This window comes from Ochlerotatus camptorhynchus, unplaced genomic scaffold (genome assembly GCF_037179485.1).
Source record: "Ochlerotatus camptorhynchus isolate MF236.1 unplaced genomic scaffold, CSIRO-AGI_Acam_v1.1 ptg000193l, whole genome shotgun sequence".
NCBI lineage: Eukaryota > Metazoa > Arthropoda > Insecta > Diptera > Culicidae > Ochlerotatus > Ochlerotatus camptorhynchus.
The window spans coordinates 1092334-1110879 of NW_027040683.1; the positions used below are offsets into that span (position 1 = coordinate 1092334).

Sequence of the window (18546 nt, forward strand, 5' to 3'; positions counted from 1 at the left end):
GCTTATCCATGACAGATACGCGTATTTCGTCTACAATGTGCAGATTTTTCAGTGTCTTGTACTAATACTCGACTGGGTAGTATTAGTCGTATTTGACTGAGTCGAGTATTAGTACAAGACACTGAAAAAGTCTGCACATTATAGACGAAATACGCGTATCTGTCAAGGATAAGCAAATAAGGTAGTGGAATTAAATGGAAATTACTAATCCTTTGGTTTGTTTTTTCCGTCGATCTTGTTTTCCGTGCTGAGCACCAATGCTACCGACGTGCCAGAAAGGCAGCTCCCACACCTGGACCCTACCTATCGACCCATCAACTCATGAACCGGGGACCAACGGCTTTACTTCCCATGCGAAGGAAGGCGTGATCAGAGATGTTATGCCTCAGAACATCCCGGCGGCACCGACTGGGATTGAACCCAGGCCTGCTGGGGTGAGAGGTAATCACGCTTACCACTACACCACCGGCGCCGTTGAAATTACTAATCCTTCTCTCTCTCATTATAAGAATGCAAATTGCCTTAAATTTTGTCTCATCATAGTGTGATAGGTAAGGATTGAACATAAATCCTTCTAAAACTAAAGGGCGAACACGAAATTATTGCGACACCGAAAATGTCATGCCAATTTTCTTATAATGTTAAGAATCAAACCAAAATTTTAGGGTAGTTTTATACATTTACTTCAAAAATCAAAAGAAAAGTTAATCGATGGAGCCTTGAGTGTAAAATTGAACGCATTTTCGCTTGATGCCCTCCATCAAAGTCTTTACAGTGTCATCCGGTACCAGTTTCTCAGTTTTTCAGTCCTTCTCGTCTTTGACTGTCTTCTTGCTCTTCCAAAGTTCCCGCTTCATTATTGCCCAGTACTGCTCCACCGGGCGCAGCTCCGGACAGTTTGGCGGATTCATGTCCTTTGGAACAAAATGGACAGAATTGGCCTCATACCACTCCAGGACACTTTTAGAATAGTGGCATGATGCCAAATCTGGCCAAAATTGCGGAGCTTCGTCGTGCTGCTGCAAGAACGGCAAAAGGCGCTTCTCGAGGCACTCAGATTTGTAGATCTCGCCATTTACTGTGCCCTTTGTCACGAAAGGCTCACTCCTCAGTCCGCAAGAGCAGATGGCCTGCCGAATGAGATATTTGGAGGCGAACTTCGACATTTTCTTCTTCTTAAATTTGTCGTCCACATCGAACTTGCTCTTGCCGGTGAAAAACTCCAACCCCGGAATTTGCTTAAAATCGGCTTTTATATACGTTTCGTCGTCCATCACACAGCAGCCATATTTTGTCAGCATCTTCTCGTAGAGCTTCCGTGCCCAAGTTTTAGCCGTCGATTGTTGCCGCTCATCGCGTTCGAAAGTTCTGTACCTTGTATGTATGTAGTCCAGCTCTCTTTTTTGCATTCTGGACGTAACTCTGCGACATGCCGATCTTTTTAGCCAAATCACGGCTTGAGACGTTGGGATTTGCTTTAATCATCCGCTTCACCTTTCCCTCCGTCTTTTTGTTCTCCGGTCCCGGTTTTCTTCCAGCTCCTTTGCCGTGGTCCAACGTCAACCGCTCCTGGAACCGCTTCAACACTCTGGAGACGGTTGAATGGTGAATGTTCAACATTTTTCCCAACTGCCGGTGCGACAGGTCAGGAAATTCCAGGTGTTTGGAAAGAATTTGTTCTCTCAACTCGCGTTGGTTCACCTCCATTTTCGTTGAATCGAAAAACACGACTTCGAGTTTGACAGCATGTACACAATACACATCAATGAGAAAGTGTGCAAAATTTGGTTGATTTTTACCCAATGGTAAAAAAGTTATGCCCTGTTGAATGTGTCGCAATAATTTCGTGTTCGCCCTTTACTATTGTGCCATTTGCGCGAAAGAATAAATTTTCATTAGACAACATAAGATTGAAAGGCAAACTTTTAGAACTTTCTAATGCTGTCAAATATCTTGGAGTAATCCTTGATAGTAAACTTAATTGGAACATGCATCTAGAGCAGGCAATAAACAAAGCTACTAATGCTCTATGGATATGCAAAAGAAAATTCGGTAAACAGTGGGGACTGAAACCGAAAATGATCCATTGGATTTACTCGGCAATTGTGAAACTCAGGGTTACTTATGGTGGCCAAAAACAAACGAGAGTGTTGCTCAGAGAAAGTTAGAAAAACTCCAAAGGTTAACAACTCTCTCAATAACAGGTGCAATGAGAAGTACACCATCGAAGGCATTGGATGCTTTGCTTTATATGCTACCATTGCATCAATTTGTACAATTAGAAGCCGAAAAGTGTGCTCTAAGGATTACAAGGTCAGTGAAACTCTTTGAAGGAGACCTTAGAGGACATCTTAGGATTCTATAAACTGTTAGTATCAACTCTCTAGTAAGGAACAACGAAGACTGGATGGAGAAAAGATACAACTTCAATCCACTTTTTCAAGTATTAGTACCCTGGGCGTAATTCATGGCCTTTTGGTGGTCCGATTCTTTGTCCAGGATCGATTGTTTTTTATACAGGTGGTTCAACATTGAACAATCAAGTGGGAGCAGGAGTAACTTGCCCAGGGATAGAAATATCGCTTCCTATTGGCAGATGGCCAACTATGTTCCAAGCTGAAATCCAAGCAATTTTAGAGTGTTATATTATATGTTTGCGTAGAAACTATAAGAGTTCAAATATATGCATAATGTCCGACAGTCAAGCTGCTCTAAATGCTTTAAATCGTTATCGACATCGTAAATCGACATGTACATCAAAATTTGTCTGGGAGTGTGTTCAATCACTTCAAAAATTGTCATTATCAAGTCAACTTATATTGGGTTCCTGGTCATTGCGGGATTGAAGGAAATGAAAGAGCTGATGCACTAGCAAGACTCGGATCTTCTCATAGGATAGGACCAGAGTGTTTTTGTAGCTTATCGGCTGTATCTCTTAGAATGGAGCTTAAAGCGTGGGAATTTACAAAAGTGGAGGAAAACTGGAAGAACACTTCCATTGCTAGGCAGTCGAAGCGATTCATTAATCCAAACATTTCTGTGACCAACAAAATTCTGGAACTTTCTAAGAAAGATCTTAGCAGATACATACAGGTCTTATAACAGGTCATTGTCCGAGGCATTATCACTTGAAGCTGATTGGAAAACTTCAAGATGATGTATGTCGCTTCTGTGGCATAGAAAAGAAAGACTCAGAACATTTGCTATGCCACTGTCCGGCAATTTTCAATAAAAGGCGTATTTTCTTCGTGGTATTTTTTTTAAATTAATTATCTCCTTTATAAATCATTCTACAAAAGTAAGAAAATATACATTCAGCCATGAAACCAACGTATTACCCTTCTGAATTTTTGACACAAAAATATCTTCCGATTCCCGAGAATTCCCAGGAAGAGTCATCAGCTGTTTCCTGTTTCCTGGGAAGCCAAAAATTGCTGAGAAATGGAAGCACTAATCCGGCACAACAGTTGGGTTCAAAAGCGCTTTTGCGTTCTTATAGACAAATATTTACACCCATTGTTGTCAAAAGAGCAGTTCCAGGCCAAATAGCAAAAAAATAATAAGTCGACCTTATCCAATTTGCATGAAACTTTGCATAATTGTGTGTTATGGGCAATCATTCACATTTTTGCAATAATTCATACATTTTCGGATCTTATAATTTTTGAAATTTTCCAAAACATTGTAGCACGAAAATGTCATTTGGATCAATATGACGTCTCAAACGATTCCAGGTTTTTTAAGAAACTTTTTTTTATCTACGTTTAAAAAAATACTATTTTGGTTAAAACAATGATTAAGTGCCACAAACGTGTTTGCTTAACGTAAGTTTCTTTAACTATTTTCAAAAAATAGTTCAATCAAATCAATTTTATTGCAAGTTTAACATTTGTTTAAAAATTAAAAGACATTTATTTTCAGGAATATTCTTAGCCAAATCTGGAAATTGTTTCAATGATGTAAGGACAGCTCTTTTCACTCTAGATTCTAGACCGAAGCAATAATACAATTAGAATACTGCATTTACATAAAAGTACATACAAAGATAAAATTGTAAATGTATAGTTTGAGTTATTATAAATTGAATTAATAGTTAAAAACATATTTCAGAAATTAAAATACTTTAATTTGTAAGCTTCTATTTTCAGGGGTGTCATTTTACAACTCATGTTTTATGATTTTTCATGTGTAACAAAACTGTTCTGGCAACATTGTATGTTAATAACAAACATGATTAACCAATAGCGTAGAATGTGTGCAAAACCTTGAATGAACTGGTAAAACGAAGAGATATATGATTCCAAGAGTCAATAATTTGTTTCAGTAAGGTCGATTCAGCACTTCATTATTAAGTAGAAAATAACATTGATTAGCATAATCTTAAAGTTTTATAAGTTCAAAACTAAATATTTATTTTAAAATAATATCTCTTGCAACTTTAAAAATTCTCTAAAGATGGCTCTTTGATTCACTCTGAAGTTCTCTTAAAATCATTAATTGGGTTTGCTGTATTACCTTGGAATTTCCAAAGAACTCCCCTGAATTAAACCCTCCTCAGTATTCACTAATTATTCTCAAAAAAAAATCCCAATGAATTTTCATCGGACTTCCTTTAAATTCCACGCAGAATTCTGTTGGTGTAGTCCCGTACATTCTAATGCTCCTCATAATTTCCAAGGTAATCTTTTTTGAGTTCTCTAAAAAAATATTGCAGGAATAGCCTTTAAACTCCCCTTAGTATTCCATTAAAATATACCTCATAACTTCTTCAGAAATTTCCGTGAAACTTTGTTTAGAATTCGTTTAGAACTAGCCCAGAGTGATTGCTCCGTAATAAAAAAGAATGTTCTATTGAAGGCTCTTGGTTTATCTAAAAAAAAATTCAGGAATTGCCTTGAAACTCTCCTAAAAATTCCTTTAAAAATTACCTCAAAACTTCATGGGAAATTTCCGTGCAACTTTTCCCAACATTCCTTTGGAACTATCACCAGAACTTTTGCTCCGTAATACTTTAAAAATGTTCTATAGAAGGCTCGATACACTCTGATATTGTCTTAAAATTATTAATTGGGTTCGCTGTTTTACCTAGGAATTTCCAAAGAATTCTCATTAATTTAATCCTCTAGTATTCACTAGCTATTCCCCTTAAAATTCCCATGGAATGATCTGCGGATTTCCCTTTAAATTCAACACAGAATTCTCTTTGAATAGTCCCTTACATTCCATGAAATGCTATTGCCTTGAAAATTTCCTAAGAATTTCATTAAAATTTACCTCAAAACTAGAAGGCTCTTTGATTCACTCTAAAATCCTCTTATAATCAATAATTAGGTTAGCTGTGTTACCTAGGAATTTCCAAAGAATTCCCGTGAATTAAACACTCCTCAGTATTCACCAACCATTCTCCAAAAAAATCCCAAGGAATTATCTTCGGACTTCCCTCTAAATTCCACGCAGAATTCAATTGGTGTAGTTCCGTACATTCCATGAAATGCTCCTCTTAATTTTCAAGGAATTCTTTTTTGAGTTCTCTAAAAAAAAAAAAAAAGATTGCAGGAATAGCCTTAACTCCTCTAAAAATTCCATTAAAATTTACCTCATAACTTCTTCGGAAATTTCCGTGAAACTTTGTTTAGAATTCCTTTGGAACTATCCCCAGAATGTATGCTGCGTAATAATTGGAGAATTCTCTATAGAAGGCTCTTTGATTTACTCTAAATTCTTTTAATTTATTTTAATTTGGTTCGCTATATTACCTAGGCTTTCCAAAGAATTCCCCTGAATTAAACCCTCCTCAATCATTCTCCTGAAATTCCAATGGAATTATCATTGGACTTCCTTTTAAATTCCGCACAGAATTCGGTTGGAGTATTCCAGTACATTCCATAAAATGCTCCTCATAATTTGCAAGGAATTCGTTTTTGAGTTCTCGAAACAAAATATTGCAGGAATAGCCTTGAAACTCTCTTAAAAATTCCATTAAAATTTACCTGAAAGCTTATTCGGAAATTTCCGTGAAACTTTGCGCAAAATTCCTTTGTAACTATCCACATGCATGCACCGTAATACTTTAAAAATACTCTATAGAAGGCTCATCTATTCACTCTGAAAGTCTCTGAAAATTCTAGGTATTCCCAAAGAATTCTCCTTAATTAAACCATCCTCAGTATTCACTAACTATTCTCGTACAATTTCCAATAAATTATCTTCGGACATCCTTTTAAATTCCACAAAGAATTTTCTTGGAGTAGTCCCGTACATTTCATGAAATGCTCCTCATAATTTCCAAGGATTTATTTTTAGAGTTCGCTGAAAAAATATTGCTCAAATAGCCTTAAAACTCTCTTAAGAATTGAATTAAAATTTACCTTAAAACTTCTTCAGACATTTCCGTGAAACTTCCTTGGAATTCTTTTTGAAGTATCCCCAGAATGTTTGCTCCGTAACATTAAAAAAATGCCCTATAAATGGTTCTTCGATTCACTCTGAAATTCCCTTAAAATTCTTAATTGTGTTCATGATATAACCTAGGAATTCCCAAAAACTTCCCCTGAATCGAACCATCCTCAGTATTCACTAACCATTGCCCAACAATTCCCAAGGAATTATTTTCGGACTTTTCATCAAAATCCACACATAATTATCTAGAAGAAGTCCTGTACATTCCATGAAATGCTATTACAGGAATAGCCTTGAAACTCTCCTAAGATTTCCTTTAAAATTTACCTCGAAACTTCTTCGGAAACTTTCGTGAACCTTTCCTTAGAATTTCTTTGGAACTATCCCCAGAATGTTTGCTCCGTTATGCTTTAAAAAGGCTCTATAGAAGGCTCTTAGATTCACTCAAAGTTTCTCCTAAAATTGTTAATTGGGTTCGCTGTGTTTCCTAGGAATTCCCAATGAATTCTCCTCAGTATTGACTTATTCTCCTAAAATTCCCAAAGAATTATCTTCAGAATTTCCTGCAAATTCCACACAGAGCTATCTTGTAGTAGTCCCGTGCATTCATAATTTCCAAGGAATTGGTTTTTGAGTTCCTTAAAAAAATATTGCAAATTTCTTTAAAATTTACCTCAAAACTTCTGCGGAAACTTCCGTGAAACTTTCGTTAGAATTCCTTTGGAACTATCCCCAGAATGTTTGCTCCATAATACGTTACCAAGGCTCTATAGAAGGCTTTTTGATTCACTCTGAAATTCTCTTAAAATTATTAATTTGGGTTCGCTGTATTACCAAGGATTTCTCAAAGAATTCTCCTGAATTAAACCCTCCTCTGTATTCAATAACCATTGTCCTGAAATTCCCAAGAATTTTTCATCGGAATTCCCTTATATCCCATGAAACGCTCCTCATAATTTTCAATTAATTCTTTTTTGAGTTCTCTAAAAACAATATTTCACGAATAGCCTTGAAACTCTCCTGAGAATTCCTTTAAAATTTACCTCAAAATTTTCTTGGAAATTTCCTTGAAACTTTCCGTAGAATTTCCTTTTAACTATCCCGAAAATTTTCATTGAATTCTTTTCAGCACTCACAAGAACCTTTGAGTTCTTACAAATCCCTTAGAATACTGTTAAAAATTACTTTGCAATTTTAGTCAGAACTCTCATGGAATTCCCTTCAGAATTAGTTATCTCTAACGGATTATTTTATATGGATAGCTGTCATAACGACTTTTTAATAATTATTGTAGCACTGCAAAAACTATTTCTGTTCGCCACGATGATGGATTTTTAATATTTGATTTAATAGTAGATTAATTAAAAAAAAAGTAGTCCACAAAGGTTTGAGCCTCGCGCGCGTATTACGAATATAGAGGACTGAATTCAACATTTGATAAAAAAAATGCAATTTTGAAGCTTATTTGAAAGATACCTTGAGTTAGTAGTAAGTTTACTTGCAAATGTTAGGGGTTCGTGAGCATTCCTGACATTGCTGAAAATTATGATAGCATCAGATTGCGGGGTTGCTAGTGTAATAGGATGCTTTGTTGATTGTTCATTAACTCTTGATTGCTTGTAATACTTATGAATATTTTAGGTGGACAAAAAGGCGAACTAAGAGGTGGACGCCTGAGCTTTTCCACATTTATATCGCTGTGAAGCAACTGTAAACTCTAGAGGGAATTTATATATGTAACTGAAACCACTTCGATTTTGTTTCCCAACCTGGTTAAAATGTCATATTCAATTATCTTAAAGATAAATCGTCCAGCTCAAACCTTTGTAGGGGTAAGAGGTGGGACCATCATCATCATTAAAAAAAAATTAAAAGAATTACCTTGACATCCTCCTCATAATGCTGTTGTCGTTTTACCTGGAATCAGGAATTCAATGAAACTAACTTGAAAAGAATCTTCAGATTTCACTTCAAGCTTTCCTAACAATTCTATCCTTGGAATTCTTCTCTGAATTCCTTTGAAATTATCCCTAGAGTTCCTTGGAAATTCTAATCAAATTTATTAATTAAAGTCCATAAATTGTAAAACTTTTGCATGTGCCTTTTATAAAAAAAAAACATGTGGATTCTATGAAAATATTCAATATCTTCAATATTTATGTTCGTTCAAGATTTCTCCATGTCTGATTTGATAAGTTCAAGGCATTTAAACAATGTTCTATGTTAATTTTTTGTATCAAATACCCATGCTTCAGATCCCATAAAAACACTACTCAAGTTTCAGAACGTATGTTTTACTGAAGGTAAATCCATCCCAGAGTTAGTATGTTCAATGAGTAAAAGTGAACAACAAGGAAGATAGAGTTGGTTTTATTATAAAACGTTGTGAAATTCGTACTTTAATATTCTCTATTCATATTTTTAAGAATTGCTTTTGGCTTGCTTTCTGAGAATTTCAAAATGTCCTGAGAATTCCCGGTTTTCCAGGTTTTTCAAGGTAGTAGACACCCTGACATTCGCCTATGTTATATACATCCACCAGTGTGGGTTTCAGATGACCAAATCATCCCACTCGCTACAATCTTAGGATCGGAGAGGCATCAAAAGCGAAACCTCCACCACGTTATACGTCCATCAACCCATTCAGATGGGATTGTATCTTTTTCTTAACCTGTCAAGTAACGAGCAATCCCCATTCTGGTAAATCATTAACCACCGGCGTTTGACCAAGAGGTTGATGGTAAATCCGAACCCTACCGAACCATCACACATTCCTCGAAGAAAACTGGTTCCAATATTTAAGCTGGTTTGCAAGATTTATACGGTGTCATTGAATAAACAATATGGAAGAGCTACAACAAAATCAACAATGCATGTGGGATGTCGCTTACTGTTTTCATATTCACTATCCTTGACCGCAGAAGCGGCAACTGGGAGTAATCCTTGCAGCAGCACTGCCACCATAACCAACAGGAACATTGGCAGCAGATCCACCCGAACCGCCCGGTTCATGTTTTCCTTCCACCACCGGGTAGGCATCACTCCGCTTCTTCTTACTCTTCTTCTGATCTTCTCTTCCTGCTTTCCACTATATGTTGGTTGGTTGTTTAGAAGTAGGAAAAATTTCACACCACCCACTAAACATGCACTCACACTTTCACGAACACACACTTGCACTTTCGACCCTTGCCTTTTGCGGTGGGGCTGCTAAGCTCCTTCGCCACTGTTTGCGGGACCGAAACCCGGATTTCCAATTTACCCTTTCCCCCTCGGCCTGCTTTTCTTCTCTCTAATTACACCGAACTCGCCATCACACAGCGGGAAACTTTTATATTCGCTTGCTTATCTTTTCCCTTTGCTCGCACCAGAAACCACTCGAGCCTTTTCTCCCGCACTGGCCTAGCCTACCGCGATCGCATCCGAAGATATTTCGACCAGAAGAAATCGGCAAACAGCGAACAGAGAGTGGAGGGAAAATTAATTAATTTATCACTTCACACCAGTAGCAGGCCAAGAATCGCACATTAGCCCCAACCCGAGTGCGCGCCTTTTCGCGCTAGTCCTCTTTGTATCTCCTCGGCAGCGCTGCAAACAGCCGGCGAACGGAACGAAAGATACTTCCGTTTGTGTGTATGTTTTTTTTTTCTTGTTCGATCCTGGGCACAGGAAGAACACAGATACCGTCCGAAATCAACTGTAATCAAACCGCTTCACATCCCGAGCGTCTGTGAGTTCTGTGAGGTGGCGGATATCACGTCGCAAACCGAGGACTACACACCAGGGAAAACACAATCTTTACCACCATAAATTTCCCAACCCGACGCGAATGGGTCGATCTGCTGGGAGATGGGAGAGCGCTACGAAGAGGGATCGATTTCCCGAACTCGCTTGGCACTTATCGCAGTAATCGCCCTCGTGGGGCGGAAAGTCGGCCTCTTCTTCCACGTTCTACCACTTAGACATCCCTATGGTTTCTAGTTCTAGTTGAGATTGTCACTAGCACTACGTAGATTGACAGAAGGGTATTCAGCAGATAAGGCTTCTATCTTCTAATCTCGCACCGCACACAAGGAAAGCATTTTCATCCAGATGTCAGCGCCCCCCGATCTTTGTTGTAATCCTTGTTGTTTTCCTTCATTCGCCCCGCGTCAGATCCTTAACACAATCTGCGTGAAAGCACTTATTGAATCCTTACAACTTGAGTAATTCAATCCTAGCGAATTGTCATCATCGAGCTTGGCTCGAAACCGGACTTCTGGGAACGTCGTCAATCGAACACAACAAACATCGCCAACCACCCTAGTAGCAGTAATGGTAGTACCAACTAGATAAATCACATCCCGCTGCATCCAGCAGTCCCAGCAGTGAATTCGCAATCGCAAACGACGCTTTCGACATCCGGCTCCCGAAACGTGACCGCACGGTTTAAAAGTAAAACTCTCACTAATTTGGTGCAGATTTGTGCAGAAAGATATGATGTAATTCCAGAACCAAGTGTGGCTGGCGAATCAGGGAGGGATCCTCCACAAAAATGGCAAGAGTCAGGCGGGGGATATTGTCACGCTCAGTGATACATTTTTCTTTCTTCATCGTGGAACTCTCCCAGCAGCATGTGAGATAAACGCACCAGCATCCGACCGAGATGCTCTCCGCTCACTGCTTTCGCTCGCATCCACGAGCACGACGACCGTGAACGACGTCGACGGATGGCATCTCGCGAGCGAACGAGGGACTGCCATGCATGCGGTGTGGTCCATTGCCTACTCCTCGCGTCCGGATACGGTAAATAAACGTGCAAAATAAACAAAGCATTATCCTGATGATCCTTTGAGAACGGCACAGTAGACAGTGCTCGCGTGAGTGCTTCGCCGAGATGATAATCAACAGAGAGAAAGAGAACAAGAGCTGCGAGAGTGTGATAACGGAAGGATGCTGGCTGCCTTTCGCAGCATCCTTTGCTCGCACTTTTCTCATCGGTAGAAGAGAAAAAGAGAGGAAGAGAGAGAGCGAGCAACAGTACCCGAAAGGAAGAACCGGTTGCATTGGAAGCGGTTCAGCTGGCAGTTTGTTGGAACTGGGGTGAGTTGTTTTCCCCAACTGGAAGCGCTCACCGTTATGCTTTGAAGGGGAAACATATGCAACGCTTTTCCCCTAAGATACATGGAACGAGTGTTATGAGACATGTTGTATTAAAACATGCAACGATGTAGTTGCACTGTGCTTGAAGAAGAACTTCGTAAAATTTTGAAATTCCTAGGCAATTTAGCTGGAAAATTTAAAATTTCATCACATATTCCGCAAGTATTCTGGGAAATTTATGAGTAATATTCTAATACAATCAAACCTAACTTCATGAGGAATTCAAGGTTGTTTAAAGGAACTATATGGACAGAACTAGGCCTGAAGCTCAACGTTCGTCGAGCTTGAACTGCTCCCAACCCAAGGTGGATAATTACAGGTGGGGCCGCTAGTGTTGGCGACTTATTTGCCGTTAATGCTCATGAAAAGTTCACTATTTTGCCATAAGGAATGCCAAAACAAACAAAGTTACGGGTGGATTTGGACAGATTTGGACCTGTTTCATACGTCCCGAAGGTGTATGCTGATCACAAATGAATTGCCAAATTGATTTCCTACGCCAGTGAGCAATCTTTGATGTGAACAGAAGGAGCATTTCTTATAGCAAAACTTTCCACACAAAATGATCATAGTTCATTTAAGTAAACAAACTAACACTTCTTCATTGTGTGTCACGTTCGTAAAAAAGCGGCTCGCTTCCAACCAAAGTTGCTTCCAATCCACACCCAAGTACAATTTCCAGTTTGATTTTGTTCAGCTGCATGTTGAATAATAATTGCACAATGTGTTCACCACAACTTTTATAAAACCCTTGTTTACACTGGTTTGGAGAACCTATACAACTGCAACACAAAGGTGTTGTCTAACGTATTCAGTAAAACGTTTACCCAAAATCAATTTCTTGTTGAAGAAACGCTTCCATTGTGATTTTATTCAACTGCATGCTGAATAATAACTGTACAATTTGTTTATTACAACTTCTGTAAAACTCTTGTTTACACTGGTTTGGAGAACCTGTTCAACTACAGCATTATATGTATACGCGGTATAGGAGTAGAAGCAACTTTTATACAACGTTTATAGATACATGTTTAAAGTCAAGCTTTATTGTTTTGGTGAAAGCTCTTATACAACGTTTGTAGACACTTCCTGACAGCTGCTTTGAAATTTAGTAGAGAGGAAACCTGAGAGGCGTTTGTTACACTCTTTTATTACTCCTAAATAATCACTATGCAGCAAGCGGTGAAAAGCGTTTATTAGCACTTTTTAATGACTCCTTAATACCCGTTGAGTAAGTACTCACAATATTCACAGATTAAAATTAGTTTAACAATTGTCGTGGTACGTCAAAATAATTGCTTGTACAGTTTTTATTAATTTAATTTATTTGTGCACATTGAAAAAATATGTAATTATGCCATAATTCACATTCTGTGATCATGGAGGAAGTAGTAACAAGCATCTGTTTAATCTTTGATTGATATTCTTTCAATTAATCTCTCTAATCATTAATTGAGAGAATTTATCTAGAAATGTTATCGTTGATTATATGATTTATAGTTACACGCCAGCAGCCTAGAATACCGCTGAGTAAGAGTGTCCAAAGTGCACACGACAATCAGACCATCGCCACGCCACCGCTGTCACCAAGCCATCGTCAGCAGACTCGGAGCAGCGCGACCAGACGAGGAGCATTTTGTAGAATAAGCTATTTTAAGTATTAAATAGGGTTCGATTGGACCTCGAACAGTTAGTTAGTGTTGAATTCTCGAAGTGAGTAGAAAAAGTTAGTAGTTGTGCTAGCAAATTTAGTGTTAATCATGTACATTTAGTGCAAATATTTTTTTTTATCATAAACGTACTCCCACGTTTATAATTATATGTCTTAAATTAATGTTTGCATTTATTAATAACACCTATATATAATTTACCTCTACTCCACCGAGGGTTTCTCGAAGCAAGATTCAAACTCATGATCCCGGATTGCCAGCCGCTTCTGTTTCCATCTGCTCTATTCTTGAATACATATTTTGATCATATGAGAGAAGTATATGAAGCTCATCTTGAGTGACTTCCCTAATAAAATTGTTATGGTTATTTTGCTTAACGACGTGTTCTGGGTATCTTCCAAACCATTAGTGGAAAAGTTCAATTATTTGGGTTATCGTTCGTTTATGGTTATTTTTTATTAGGGTTCTCTTGCAGTCGAATAATCATTGCCTTATGGTCATATAAACGTGCCTATCACTTGTGCTATTTTTAGCAACAAAATTGTGGTTGGTGGTTGGTCGAACGTAAACAATCATTTAAGAGTGCTCCAAGCAGCTTTTGAAGCTTTCAACCAAATGGCAATTCAACTACATTCTTGTACAACTCTGGAAGCTATTATTCAATGCATTTTATGTTATGTGTTTTTATGTTACTTCATACGCGAAGTTAACGATTTTCAGAGTTGGTTAGAAATGCTAACATGAAGCTTTAGTGTGATGATTTATTAGCTAGAGAATGATCATTAGAAGAGGGTAGGTGGATAGTTCCGTTAGAGTACGGCAGTATGAAAATTGAATAGAAGTTGAAAATGAGCGAAGGGCCATTAATGCGACAGTTTTTTTTTTGACGTAGAACTACGTCTTTGATTTCTATATGGGGGTACACTTTGTGAAAACCGAAAATGGAACATGTAACAAATTAAGAAAGATTTTGAACGTTAATAACTCAGCTACCCCTGGTCCAATTTCAATAATTTTATCACCAATCGATCAGAAATATGGCTACGCATCGATAATAATGCTTCCGAATGTTAATTTTCAACAAGAAACTATTGAAAAACTGGTAAAAGTCCAGCATTGTCCAAAAGCGTCGAATTAACTAACAAATCCACCAATTACCTAAATGCATATGCTGCTTTCCCAGCACAGTCGTCAGAGAGTAGTAAGTAGACGAAACAAGTCGAAGTGGCATTCGCCTCCGATCCTCGGGCGCGTGCGAATAGGGAGGATGGAATTGCGTAATATTTTGCACACTCATAGCCATTTTCAGAATCAAACGCAAATTCTTCGAGATAACTACCATCCGTCTGGCTCGCCGTGGCGGTGTTTGGCGTATCTCCGGTCTGATTTACGAGGTGTGCTGAAGGTGTTCCTGAAAAATGAGATCCGTGATGCTGTCACCTACACTAAACACGCCAAACGTAAGCGGCCATGGATGTCATCTACGTTTTGAAGTGACAGAGACGCACTCTGTTTGGTTTCGGAGGTTAAATCATCACCAACTTTGGCAACAAAACGGCTCTTTTCAGGGCCACCAAGCTTATTACAGTAAAGAGTAGGAATAGAATTCATCTGCCTGTTTTTCCATATTTAGAACCAACGACCACACAAAATGCTCGTGAAATCAAACTGGAAGCAGGGGTACAAATTATTTTGATCAACCTTGATCAACTTTGAATCGCCACGGCCGGATATTTTCGATGGAAGAAGCATCTAGCATCTTATTCGACGAAGACGGCAGGACACATTTGTGAAGCCGAGTTATTTACGAAAGAGAGTGTCGATGAAGAGAATCGATCAATGTAGATAGGACCTATTGAAAAGTGACACGAGATTTGTTTTCCGTACTGAGCTCCAATGCTACCGACGCCAGGGAGGCAGCTCCCACACCAGGACTTTACATCCCGAAGGAAGGCGTGATCAGAGATGTTATGCCTTAGAACATGTCGGTGGCGCCGACTGAGATTGGACCCAGGCCTGCTGGGATGAGATGTAATCACGCTAACCACCGGCGCCGATATCTTTCAATTTCCTCATTTTCTGGCAGATTTTTTAGGTTTTCCACAGGAAACCATGAGACAAATTTACTCATCGCTAAACTCAAATTTGGGTCGTTCTCATTCACCGTGTACGCAAAAGGAAAAGAGCCAGTGTCGCTACTTGATAGCAAACTACTCATAATGGGAGGAGTCTTTGTAGCTTTTATACCACTTGGTTGCACATCATTCTGCTTTAGGGCATCTTTAGCGGTGGTCTGATCTAGATCTAAATTTATGTCACATTTGAACCAGCTAAAATTAAAAAGATCAACCCAAAATAGATCAAACTGTGTGCGAACGCACCGGTTGGTCTATTGTTGGCCGTTCTATTTCAAATGTCAAAACCCGCTAACCGTGAAATTGACCTCCGATGGCTGTCTCCGGGATTGATGTGCGGCTTTAACAAAAAGCCTTGAACTGCTCGTCCTCCTGCTCCTCGTGCTTCCCAGTGAAATAAAACCTGTATTTATTGAAATTTGTCTGGTATGTTGTTGCGTGTTGGGTTTTGGCCCAAGTCAGAAATTGGACAATTCCCTGGGGGGTACCCGGAACATACCATGTGGCCAATGTGGATCTAAACACTTTATTTGACTTAAACTGATCTTGTTTTTCAACTTTTATGAGATTTTATGTGTCAAATCACAGGGTTTGGACCATATCAGAAACTAGTCACTTCCCTAGGGGTTCCTGGAAGATGTCTGGAAGTAAGAAATGTGGTCCTGGGTACACTATTTGACTTCCATTGATCTTGGTTTTGAAATCTAATGTGATTTGCTATATGGCGCATGATGGGTTTTGGATTAAATCAGAAGCTGGCCATTTCCTTGGAGGTGCCCGGAACATATCCGATAGGGGTCGACATGATTCTGTGCACTATATTTGACTAACATTGATATTGCTTTTGAAATTTAATGTGATTTGATGTGTCACATGATGAGTTTTGGACCAAGTTAGAAACTGGCCACTTCCCTGGGAGTTTCCAGAACATGCCCGGAAAATCCTGCAGAACAGAAGCGTCTGGATGTTTCCCGATAGCGCGATAGAGCTAGAAGTACACCAATGTCAACAGCAGTCGATAGTTCCGCCAACGTTTCTTAGAAAATCGAGGAACTAAATCGGTTTGTTTTGCAGAAAAAACCCCAACAACGAGACAAAACAATACAAAACCTCGAGTTCAACAGCTGTCAAACTAGTTTGGAAAAGTGCTTGCCTTGATCCAAATTCAGTTCAAAATAGATCGAGAATTATACTGGTCAAAACAAATTACATTTTAGAACTAGTCTAAAACAAAATAAAGACCACCAGTGCAATGGCTCGGTCTGGGTCTGTTCCTAAATTTTAGAAGCAAACCAAAGCATCGCCGCTAAAGATGCCCTTGACCTGAAAAGATATAAATGAGCGCTGCTGGATGGCATTAGCTCATTTTCTCTTCGGACGGCGTGGTGAACAGCAATAGCAGCAGTAGGAAGGTGGTGGCTAGTCCACTCTTTCACACCTAACAAGCAACAATTGACTGGTCGTGGCCTTTGCCTCCTCCTTTGAGGAAAAGGTCTGGTAAAGGAGGCGCCAAGCGTCATCGCAAAGTTCTTCGAGATAACCGCCATCGGTCGTCTGGCTCGCCGTGGTGGTGTTAAACGTATCTCCGGTCTGATCTACGAGGTGTGCTGAAGGTGTTTCTGGAAAATGAGGTCAGTGATGGTGTCACCTAAACACGCCAAGCGTAAGTGGCCATGGATGTCCTCTTCAATAAAACGGCCCTTTTCAGGGCCATCAAGCTTACATCAGTAAAGAGTTGGAATAGAATTTATCTGTGCTTGTTTGTCCATATTCAGAACCACAAGCCCCCAACGACCACACAAAATGCTCTCCAGAGTTGTAATCTTGTAACCAAACTTGGAAGCAGGGGTGCAAGTGATTTTGATTGAATCTCTTAATCAACTTTCTCTTTGAAAAAGATTACTACAAATTTGGTACGCCGTATGGTTCTAGAGACTTTTAAAACTCTTTAAGACGAATGTTTTATAGCTGGATTTGTTGCCTGTATCTCTTCTAATAAAAAAAGATATACTCAAATATAGTAAAAAATATGAATAAATTCAAATTGATTTTATTCGAGTTTATAAAATAACATACCTCCAATTTTTTCATATTATTGAGAATAACATACGCCCTTTCAAATGCTGCAAAAAAAACTTTTTTTTTTGTTTGCCCCAACCAGAGATATTAACATTTCAAAAGTGCATTTTTTAATATAAAAACGTCAATAACTCTTGATCGGCGAAAGATATTGGCAAGCTTTGTGCATCAAAAATTTGCGCCTTCTTAAGATCTAAAAGTTATCTCAAGACACCTTTGCTGAGAAATTCGAAATAAGAAAAATAGAGCAAAAAAACTGTTTTTTTAAGAGTCACCCTAACTCAATTCAAGAAAATAGCTCTAAATCGGTCAATTTAAGAGATACAAAAAAGTTATTTTCAACAAAGTTGCTTGAAATTAGCTCAGCTATAACTTTGCCCAAGAATGTATATCTTAATTTATTCAAACAAAAAAGTTAGATTTTTGATTTAAATGATAATAGGAACCACCCTAGAATTCATTGTCATAAAAATGAGGGCCTAACTATGATGATGATGATGATGATGATGATGATGGTGGTCCCACCTCTTACCCCTACAAAGGTTTGAGCTGGACGATTTATCTTTAAGATAATTAAATATGACATTTTAACCAGGTTGGCAAACAAAATCGAACTGGTTTCAGTTACAGATATAAATTCCCTCTAGAGTTTACAGTTGCTTCACAGCGATATAAATGTTGAAAAGCTCAGGCGTCCACCTCTTAGTTCGCCTTTTTGTCCACCTAAAATATTCATAAGTATTACAAGCAATCAAGAGTTAATGAACAATCAACAAAGCATCCTATTACACTAGTAACCCCGCAATCTGATGCTATCATAATTTTCAGCAATGTCAGGAATGCTCACGAACCCCCAAAATTTGCCAGAAAACTTACTACTAACTCAAGGTATCTTCCAAATAAGCTTCAACATTGCATTTTTTTTTTTTATCAAATGTTAAATTCAGTCCTCTATATCCGTAATACGCGCGCGAGGCTCAAACCTTTGTAGACTACTATTTTTTTTTACTACTACTATTAAATCATATATCGAAAATCCATCATCACCATCGTGGCGAACAAAATAGTTTTTGCAGTGCTACAATAATTATTAAAAAGTCGTTATAACAGCTATCCATACAAAG

At 38.5% G+C, this 18546-nt stretch overlaps 1 protein-coding gene across 1 annotated transcript in view; it reads right to left on the minus strand.

The window, feature by feature from the left end:
- side-VIII (sidestep VIII) overlaps positions 1-10824 on the minus strand; it is a 961237-nt gene extending 950413 nt beyond the window's left edge. Inside the window, exon 1 of the mRNA XM_065223526.1 lies at positions 9291-10824. Within this exon, the coding sequence (XP_065079598.1) occupies positions 9291-9438 (148 nt within the window). The 5' untranslated portion in view covers positions 9439-10824. The remainder of the gene's footprint in view (positions 1-9290) is intronic.
- Between the last annotated feature and the right edge of the window lie 7722 nt (positions 10825-18546).